Source organism: Trametes versicolor (genome assembly GCF_000271585.1).
Source record: "Trametes versicolor FP-101664 SS1 unplaced genomic scaffold TRAVEscaffold_2, whole genome shotgun sequence".
In the NCBI taxonomy this organism is placed as follows: domain Eukaryota; kingdom Fungi; phylum Basidiomycota; class Agaricomycetes; order Polyporales; family Polyporaceae; genus Trametes; species Trametes versicolor.
This window is the reverse complement of record NW_007360322.1, coordinates 2149087-2159027: the sequence shown is the minus strand read 5'-3', so window position 1 is coordinate 2159027 and position 9941 is coordinate 2149087. Positions and strand designations below refer to the sequence as shown.

The 9941-nt window shown below is 56.6% G+C and overlaps 2 protein-coding genes across 2 annotated transcripts; one reads left to right on the top strand and one right to left on the bottom strand.

Annotated features, from left to right (window-relative positions):
- Positions 1 to 2191: 2191 nt before the first annotated feature.
- Positions 2192 to 3923, bottom strand: TRAVEDRAFT_43394 (uncharacterized protein; the record flags this gene model as incomplete). The annotated part of the gene is made up of 6 exons (XM_008035637.1): positions 2192 to 2233; positions 2306 to 2831; positions 2893 to 3014; positions 3068 to 3545; positions 3616 to 3741; positions 3805 to 3923. 6 exons carry the CDS (start codon positions 3921 to 3923, stop codon positions 2192 to 2194), a joined length of 1413 nt encoding a protein of 470 aa, XP_008033828.1.
- A 1897-nt stretch (positions 3924 to 5820) lies between these two features.
- On the top strand, positions 5821 to 9830 carry TRAVEDRAFT_26528 (Hydroxyethylthiazole kinase). Its single transcript, XM_008035371.1, has 19 exons — positions 5821 to 5930; positions 5997 to 6020; positions 6071 to 6130; positions 6184 to 6541; positions 6601 to 6872; positions 6944 to 7112; positions 7199 to 7362; positions 7427 to 7508; positions 7585 to 7822; positions 7878 to 8476; positions 8543 to 8763; positions 8827 to 8836; positions 8891 to 8909; positions 8974 to 9021; positions 9079 to 9177; positions 9238 to 9391; positions 9448 to 9550; positions 9614 to 9629; positions 9692 to 9830. The coding sequence occupies exons 1-10, from the start codon at positions 5853 to 5855 to the stop codon at positions 8023 to 8025; spliced, it is 1593 nt and encodes a 530-aa protein (XP_008033562.1). The 5' UTR covers positions 5821 to 5852; the 3' UTR covers positions 8026 to 8476; positions 8543 to 8763; positions 8827 to 8836; positions 8891 to 8909; positions 8974 to 9021; positions 9079 to 9177; positions 9238 to 9391; positions 9448 to 9550; positions 9614 to 9629; positions 9692 to 9830.
- Positions 9831 to 9941: the final 111 nt, after the last annotated feature.

The following is a 9941-nucleotide window of genomic DNA, read 5'->3' as shown; positions in this document are numbered from 1 at the left end:
CCCCCAGGGGCGATGGGGAGCCCTGGCAGCTGCCGGGACGCCTGTGTGGCCCCGGCAGCTGCCCTGGTGGCCGAGGAGGGCGGCAGGAGGGAGGAGGGCGGCGGTGGGTAGGTGCCGGGGGGAAAGATGGGGACGGGGACGGGGCGTCGCTGCCGGGACAGGAGCGTGTCCCGGGCAGCTCGGCTTGAGACGCGGGGGGAGGGGAAGATCGCCACGGCTGCTGGGGGACCAGCAGCCGTGCTTGAGGCGAGGGGGGACGCAGGGAGGGGGGAGGAGGGCGGTTGCGGCGTGTTTGAGGACGCAGTGGGGCTCACCGTGCGCGCGAGGAGACGTTCAGACGTCCCCGCGGTCGTCCTGGGCTCTCCTGGAACTCCCGCCACGCCGCTACGCGTTTGAGGAGTGGTTGGAGGGATCGCGGTACGCGGGGTAGCCCGGCGGTGTAAGTGGGCGGACATCGCGCCAGTTGCGCTTGCTGATGGCGCGGATTCTCTTAGGTAGTGCGCCGGAATGTCTCCGTAGTGAATGGGGTGCGCGCGGGGTAGCGTGGTGGGATAGCAGGCAGGTGGAGGGCGAGGAAAGCAGAGGAGAGGAGAGGAGGGAGGGGTACGCGCGTGTATGTGGGCGGCTAGACGCCGGGTCGCGTACGACGCAATAAGAAGCCGTTCGCGTTGGCGCAAGGATCGACCATAATTTAGCGATTGTTTTGTACCGTAGGACGAACAGCGGTATCGAATAATGGTACGCATACAATGTACTCCGAGAACATCGGAAACCGGGCTGTAATCAGGCACTATGTTTCAACGTTTAAGCTGCGGGGGCCCGAAAGTATTGTACATAGAATATTGTATTTATTCACTATCAAAGAGAGACTGGCTGAGTGGTTAACCATGCAAGCTGGCATGTTTACGGCGCGGGTTCGAATCCTCGTCGCGCTTTTTTTTCTGCCGGGCGGATGACGATTGCGCCGCACGGATAATCGTTTCAATAATCGAGCGGATTATCCTGTTCTATACTCAACATGATCTCTACGAATCCAGACGGGGCATCGGGGATAATCGAACGCGCATCAAAGGTACGTAGTTCGGTCATTAACGGAAGGCGGATGTAAACCAAGATTTACATTAAAAGATGCCACTTAATTATCGAACTAAAAACAGACTGCGAAAAAAACTGCCGCTGCTTCGACAAGACGATCATACCACAAGGCTTCGCCGAGCGGCGTGTCCCCGGTGGTGAAGCCCCGTGCGTTGATTGTACAACTTGAAGCCATGCAAGATGCTCGCATATGTCTAGCGACCCTGTGATAGAAAAATACTCAGAGTTAGCATTTCGTTCAACGCATCCTCCAGACTGCCAATCCGGACAATGTGTAAAGAAGGAAACATGATAGGACAGGCGCGCGGTGACCGCAGCATGCGCTCATGCGTCTAGGACGTACCATTTTCAAATACAAGACTTCGCGAAGCTGCCTTCAGACGCTACGCCGCTGAGCCCTGGATAGGTGGCGTGGAGGCGATGGTGCGCCTGGGGATGTAGCAGATCCCCGGTCAATTTTGATATGAACAGAGAGCTCCGGCCGAGCGCATGGCTGGTGCAAAGAGAGCTGAAATCTGTTGAGGCCGTGGATCAATAAGACAAAGGGAGACAAAGGAGACACTAAAGCCTTACCACAGAAAAACTCGGAGCGGAGATGGGCGCGCCGCCTGCCACTGGGTGCTCGGCAAAAGTTCGCCGGTCGACTCATGCTGCGATGTGCTTTATGTGCGGGTTTACCTTCTAGCATTATAAGCAGGTGTTCACAAGGCCATGAATAGATACGCGCAGAGGTGGAGAGAGAGAGACGAGCTGACGCGACTTCGAAGACCTCATCGATCGCGAGCGCCTCCGAACCGCCGGCGCTACGGGAACGAGGGACTCTGGCTCGACTGGCATACATTCTAGAATCCATTGCTGCCCGTGATAGATAGCGATGAAAATCGATCACTAGTGAGCTGTGGGCGTACTCCGCCTACTATCCGCAAGCCATTCCATTTGTGTTATCTATTTGTCGTGGCATTCTTACTTGTAGACCTTTCACGACAACGTCGGCATGATATTAAGTACCTCGCCTTACGCCACCATCTCTACGATTAAATGTACAATATCGCGTAAGCTAGGACCAGTCTGGCTCCGCTGCAACACTGTGTTTTATCTACTGGACGGTGAAGCTGGCAATGGAGGGGATAGTAAGAAACTGTAGTTTCCACGAATGGAAAAGCATAGACACTTACTAGATCATGTCGTCGAGGGAGCCGTGCTGGGCCACAGCAACAAGCGCAGGCTGGTGGTTCGCTGCGGTGTTGATCGACGCGAGCCGGTACGCGCCCGCAGGGAGGCCAGCAACAGTGACCGAGAGCACGCCGTTAACGGCGGGCTCGTTGAGGCCCTTGAAGTACGCAAAGTTGACAGGGTCCGCGGGGGTCGTCTGCTTGATGTCCGTGAGGTGCTCGATCACGATGTGCGAGTGGCCCTGGATGTCGCCCGCGGCGTTCACGACCTGCGGCGCGGCGAAGTAGTTCGTCGCCGCGTTCACGAAGTGGCCCGTCTCGAGGTGGTTGATCGCGAGCGAGACCGTGAAGTTCGTGTTCGCGGGGATCGTGTCCAGGTTCGCGGGCTTCACGAACTTCGCCGCCGGCATGTTCGTCTTCGCCGCGATCACGCCCATCGGCGCCGGGTTGCATGAGCCGCCGATGACCTGCTTGCCGTCCGTGATGGGCAGGTTCGGGACCGTCGCGCAGAAGTTGATGAAGTTGTTCGACGACGTCTGGGACGGGACCTGGCCCGCTTCTTGTCTGTAACACATACAGCACGTTAGCTGGAAGGGATAGGCAGGGCGCACGCACAGATACTTACACTGCCTGTCCATCCTGAGTGAACCCTTCTGCGAGCAAGGACTGGAGCAGCGTGAGCGATGTCTGGGGGTCACCACCCGCGGCAGCACCGCCGCTGGCCGAGTTGGCCCCCGCGCCGGTAGCCTACTCGTAACAATGTGAGTGAAATAATCCTCTAGCGCCATTAAACTACGCACAGCGGCAGTGCTAGTGGCGGCAGCAGCAGCGGACGAGGAGGCAGCTGCGACACTCGCAGACGCAGCGGGCGGTGCCGCGGACGAGGCGACGGCAGCAACAGAAGACGAAGCCTTAGCAGCTGCGCTCGAGGACGCAACCGGGGCGGCCTTGGATGACGTAGCGGGAGCAGCCTTGGAGGGAGCAGCCTTGGAAGGAGCCGCCTTGGAGGGCGCAGCAGCCTTGGAGGGTGCAGGAGCCTTCGCAGGAGGAGCCTTAGCAGGGGCCTTCGCGGGGGGTGCGGCGCCTTTCGCAGGAGCGGCCTTCGCAGGCGGCGCAGCCTTCGCCCCGGCGCGAACGTCAGCAGTAGGGCCCTGGTCGGCGTCGCGGCGCTGCACCGTACCCGTGGCGCCGGTGGCGGCAATGCGCGCGTCGCGGTCCGCCGCTGTTGTGCAGGTGATGCTGGTTCCCGGAGAGTTGACCAGGGGCAGGGCGGCGCAGCTGTGAGATATAAATAAAAGACATGTCAACGGATGATATTTTCCATCATCGCGGACGACGGTTGACGTACGTGAGGCCGCCCGCGCAGGGCGTGAGGACGAAGTGGCCATTCACGCATTGGGCGAACTGGGTGCCGACACAGGCGTTCTGACCGGCCGTGCAGGGCGAGCTCGCGGTCAATGATGCGAACTGTTGGCTGAGATAGAAAGATGGTGTGAGCGGCAGTGGGCTAAAATAAGAATCGACTATGGGTACTCACTTTTGTGCAAGGGCGGTCTGGCCGTTCTGCAGGGTGAACTCGGCACGGGAGCCAATGAACCTCGGCCTGGCCGAGGCGGCAAGCGCCAAAGAGAGAGCGACGAAGACGGAGTACTGCATGACGATGAAGCGCGAATTGATAGAAATAAAAGGTCGTGAAAAGGCGGAATGGAAAGGGACGCCGGGTCCTTCGTGAAGAAGCAGAAAGAGAAGGCGATACCAGACCGCGACGAACGAAAGTGAACACGCAGGAGAGGAGGGTGAGGCTGGAGGGGGTGCCGTTCCAGAGGCACAGAAAACGCTCTTATAGGGTGGAGCGGTGGTCACACGAGGAATATCCTGTGCTAGATACGGATGTGAGGATGCCGGAATTTAGATATGTAGAACCATCTTTGGCTGTGACGCTCGCCGCCGCCATCGGCGGAGAGACCGACATGAGAACTCAATCAGTCGGCCAGTATACAGCCTTTCTTGCGTTGAGCGGTGTTCGTTGTGATGAGTTCGGCTCACAAGGGGGTGGTACATCACTACAGCCTCTTGTAGCGACAGACCTCCATGTGGAAGTAGGGGTCACTACTCCGACGGAGTGGCCTCGTGGTTGGTTTGGCTTTTGCAACGCCATCATGTCGAGAGGGAAGGTAGCATAGAGCAACGCTCAACAAGAAGCCACCTGTCAAGAGGGTCACTGGGGAGAGAGGGACTCATGCATGAAGAGTTCTCACATGATATCGAAGGCAGTGAGCTGCGATTGATCACAGCTTGACGGTCGCGCACACACAACTATAGCCTCAGGCATAGATCGTTCGTCACTTGCCACGTTGAGAGGCGTATGATCCAGGAACCTGGTGCATCGTTCGTTCTACTTGCTGGTAGTTTGACGGAAGGAAGCGGAACGATGCGCCCAAGCCCAACCGACGCGGTTGCGACACTTCAGGCTGTTGGAGCGCACCCGATACGTTGCTGAACCCTCCAATCGCAAGACCTTCGGATTCTAACGGAGATGCGGTCAGCATCCAATTGGGCACCATGCTAGGCAAGATTATCGGATGTACCATTTTGACCATCGCATCTACGGTTGATATCAGAAGAAGGATGGATGAGTCCTTCTTATATACAAGTACTATTCATAGCCATTCTGGAGATGTGGTGAGGACACATGTGTAGACTTCAAGGTTGACATACCTACGAATCACCTCATTAGGCTCGGCCCAACAACTACGAGAGGTCTAAACGCTTTGTAGAGTGCTATACGAGCTTAGATGGATAACGTCGGCGTCTTTCTGAGGATGAATGGCTCTCGTGATTTCTTGCGAGGTCCCGCTGCTTAGACGACACCTGAATCAGCTTATGCGGTTAGACGTAGTGCGCGTAACACGGTTCCGGTTTTTCTTCGCCAGACATGATGATGTGGCATTCTAAATATTCTGTCCACTATAGCATGAGCGACAATTGACTTACTGCTAGTTTATCGGAAACCGCGTTACTTATGAGCATAAATGACCTCTGGGTCGTAGTCGTTGGTGAAAATATGACATACCGCATGTCTGGAAAAGGCGGTGCGAGGGGTGTGATGGGACCACAGAGGCAGGGTTGTAGAACATGGATGATGGAGGAGGCGGGCGAATCGGACCAACATCGTTCACGGGCGCCAGTTTGCTGTGCTGGTGCTACCGGCGTGCCTGACAGTGAAAGCGGCCCTTCCGATTCATCCCAGGTCCCAGGACATCTATGGTCCTATTTTTGTCTCAAATTCTGCAGCTCGTCGTCGTATGTTCTGAGAGCTGTATGTTTAATTGCTACGCTCGTACTTCGAGAAACCCCCTTCCTCTACGAAAGGCAAGCGGCACACAGGAGCGATGATCAGGCGATGACGTTATCTTAAGCTATAGAAATCCCCCCGACTTTTGGAGGCCCTTGGCCCGGCCAGGAGCTCTTAATTGACGATTGGCTTGAGATTGGATATTGATATCCGCGTACCGTCCGACCACCCACCCTTGCCCCTACAGCGCCCCAGAGTTTTATCGATCATCTTTCGGAGAAACCGTCACCATGTCCGCAACCAAACCCCTCGCCGTGGATTACTCAGTTTATCTCGTCACAGGAAGGGAGCTACTACCGCCAGGCAAGGTAAGTCTGATTATCCTCTCCACCAGCGTTACATGGTGACTTACAAACAACATTCCCATACCACAGGATTATCTCGAGTCGTTGGAAGAAGTAAAGGAATTCGCTTCGTCGTGATCCTCGTTCTCATGACCTCTTTTTAGTCGATCAAAGGGGGCGTGACCCTCGTCCAGATTCGCGAGAAGAATGCGGACACGGGGGAGGTGCATTCATCCGCCGCTTCCCTTCGCGCCTCATACTAACTTCCTCGGAATAGTTTTTGCGGATCGCCCAGGCTTCCAAAGCGATCTGCCACAAGTACAGTGTTCCGATCCTCATCAATGACCGTATCGACATTGCCCTTGCCATGGGCGCGGATGGCGTGCATATCGGCCAGACGGATATGCCTGTGGACGTCGCCCGGAGGCTGCTCCCCGCGAACGCGATCATCGGCATGACGTGCAACACGCTAGAGCACGTCAGAAAAGCAGTCCAAGACGGTGTAGACTACGTCGGCCTAGGACCTGTGTGGGCTACGCAGACTAAGAAGGTCGCTCATCCGGTCGTCGGCGTTCGGGGCCTCGGAGAACTGCTCGACGTGCTCGAAGGAACCGAAGTCAAAGCCGTTGCTATTGGTGCGTTGTGATCTCCCCGTTCGATGCGTCAATGATAGGAAATCTACAACATTACATAGCTGGAATCAAGTCAACGAATGCGCTCCACTTACTGCACGGATCTGTCACGCCTGCAGGACGAGCACTGGATGGCGTAGCCGTTGTCAGCGACATCGTCGCGTCTACGGACCCACTGACCGCTGCGAAGCGGATCGCAACAATCGTGCAAGCGTTCAAAGCGGCACCCGCCCCGACGTTCTCTCTGTCGTCTTCTTATGCTGCAGATGCATTCACCAAAGGCGTAGGCGAACTGCTCTCCGCAGTCCGTAGCCACTCGCCATTGGTCCATCAGGTACGCGCGATCTCAGAGCAGCTTCCACACTGACGGTCCGCCCACACTGACGTCCCGCACCATCCTCCCAGATCACGAACAACGTAGTCACCACGCAGTCTGCCAACGCCACGCTTGCGCTCGGGGCGTCTCCCATCATGGCCACCGCGCCGGAGGAGATGTCTGATCTGAGCAGCGCGGCGGGTGCGCTTCTCGTGAACTTCGGCACGATCCAAAACTTGGATGGGATGCTCGCCGCCGGTGCGCGATCTCTATATGGACACATATCCGGCCACAAATCTGACAGATCGGCGATGCTGACCCAACGCGCTACTCGCCTCCTGCAGGTTACCACTACAACCAGGCCCGCAAGCCAGTCGTGTTCGACCCCGTAGGCGTGGGTGCGACGGCGTACCGCCGCACGTCCGCGGGCGCGCTACTCAATGCGTGGCAACCAACGGTAATCAAGGGAAACGCCGCTGAGCTGGGTGCGCTCGCGAACTCGACCGAAGTGCGCTCCCATTCGGCCGACATCGAGTCATAGGCGGCAGCGCTGACACCCTCTTGCTGCACAGGTCCAAGCCAGGGGCGTCGACAGCGTCGGATCGGGGTTCGCAGACCCGGCTGCCTTCGTGCGCAGCCTTGCGCGCAAAGAGCGTGAGTACGCCCCTGGACCGGCGCCCCCGCACACCGCGCACCGCGCACTGCTGATTTTGATTTTGATGTTCTCCAGGTGCTATCGTCGTGCTGACGGGGGTGACGGACTACGTTTCGGACGGGACCACGGTCGTCCGCCTGTCGAACGGACATCCGCTCCTGGGTGAGATCACTGGATCGGGATGCATGGTCGGCACAGCCGTCGCGACGTTCTGCGCCGGGGCCAGCACGGCCGCAGCCGCCACACGCAGTGGGGATGAGCCCGAAGACGCGAAGCTGGTGCGAGGAGACATGCTCGTTGCTGCCGTCGGAGGGTGAGGACACGCTTTGGAACGCTATTCGTCCGTGCTCGTCGCTGACGTTTGGCAGTGTACTGGCCGTCACTATCGCATCGGAGCTTGCAGGGGTACGATCGGACGTCAAGGGGAGCGGGACGTTCCTGCCTGCGTTCATCGACGAGCTGGGGGCTCTGACCCCGGAGAAGCTGGCGCAGTATGCCAAGGTCGAAGTCATTTGAAGCGTCGGAGATAGAAGTATCACAACATCACGATCTGCGCCCCATTCAGCTGCGCGTACAGCGAGTGGGTGTAATATACTATGAATACTGTCCTGTGAGTGTGTAGACGAACGCACCCTCAATTGTATCACGAAAGTTGTAGAAGCATAGACAATATCAAACCTTCCTTCTCGCTCTTCTAGTGTACATGTGCTTTACACCCACTTCTTTCCCGCAGCGCTGCCAATCACCAGCACAGGATCAAGCCCCAACGGAGACCACTGTGGGGTTCGGCGCGTCAAGGATGTGCGGGAACGGCGTCTCCGGTGTCGGCTGCAGCCAGTTCTTCGCGTCGTATTCCGCGTGCGGCGGCGACTCGATCATGTGGAAGGTGTATGCGAATCGTGTGTTCGGGCTTGTGTTGCGCTCAGACTTGTGCAGGACGCTGCCGTGGATGATAACCAGGTCGCCTTCAAGTCCTCGTACATATTAGCATCGTGTTCTACATATAATCGTTGAACGAGTGGTGAACGTACCGGGCATGCAGCACTCGAGGACGTACTTCCCTTCAGGGTTCTTCGGGGCATCCTTGGGGGAGAGGAGTTGTTCGAACCCGGTTCCGCCGCCGGGCATGCGCACGAAACGCTTTGTGATAGGTGCCTTCAGATGAGAGCCCGGGAGGAAAGACAGCGCGCCGTTCTCAGGCGTGCACTTCTCCAGGGGGATCCAAAATCCCACAGCGGAGGGAGGGTTGGTATACTGCGAGACGCCGGTTCGTTAGCCACTGACCTGGGCAATATCTCCCGATCAACATTGACGTACCAAGAACGTCCTGCGATTTATTATCAGTACTTATTGGCCCAGAAATCAAGGATGCAGTACGCACGAATCGTTATGTTCCGGGACTAGAACGTTGGTGTGCATCAGTATTGTGCTTTGACGAATTTAGGGACATTGCGCAGTGCATACCTTCTCCCCCGATATGGGGCTGCTTACAGATCACCATTGACTGCAGCGCTGTATGAGAGATATAAGTTACAGAATATCGCAAGATATATATATATATAGACGTACCGACGGGGTCATGGTGAAACTGCAGATCTTTGACGACGGCCTTCATCTTCTCATTTTCCAGAGTGACCGCCCTGAAGACAGCGTCTTGCTCGTGCAAGCCTGGCCCCGTACGAACGTGAGTCCGAGCCAGGCGGAAAGCCGCATGCTGTGCATGCTCACCGTGTCCAATCTTGTTCACGGCTCGCTCCTTGGGCCTGTTGAGCTTCCCGTCCTTATCCACCGCATCTTCCTCCAAGAAGAAGCGGATCTTGTCTCCCGAAGTCAGGAAGTACTCGTCGCCGACGTGATTGTCATCGCTCGTCGTGAATTTCGTCTTCGAGTGATAATCAGAGTCGAGATGGCGATACATAATTCCTAGGACATGCTTACTAGTGGGTGGTCCTCTATGCTGAATGTTTCCAGCAACTGCTTGGTCCGGGTGAGAAGCGCCTCAACTTCGTCTGATTCGAGGAAGCTGCGCAGCCGGAGGTACCTGGCCAGTCAACCATTTTGGGCTTAGTACATGCATACAAGAGCAGCATAGCGACTGTCATACCCGTTAGTGCGAAACTGTGAGAGTTCTCGCATGAGTTCGGGTGATTCTCTCATTACATATCGACATGCGTTATCACCTGGTTCACTTGCTCCTGAGTGAGGTATCCGAGCTTTCCTTGAGTCATGGCGGGCTTCGCGAAATTTGATTCTGGTCTCAAACTAGAGTTATCGCAGTATACAGACCTTTCCCAGAAGATGGCAATGTCTCAACTGGAATCGACGTAGTGAGTGGAGAGTAAGTAGCAATCTCTTACGCCCGCCACACGGAGAGATAACAGTGGCTGTGCTGTTTCGAATACCAAAAAGGGTAAATATCTCATCCACCTCTC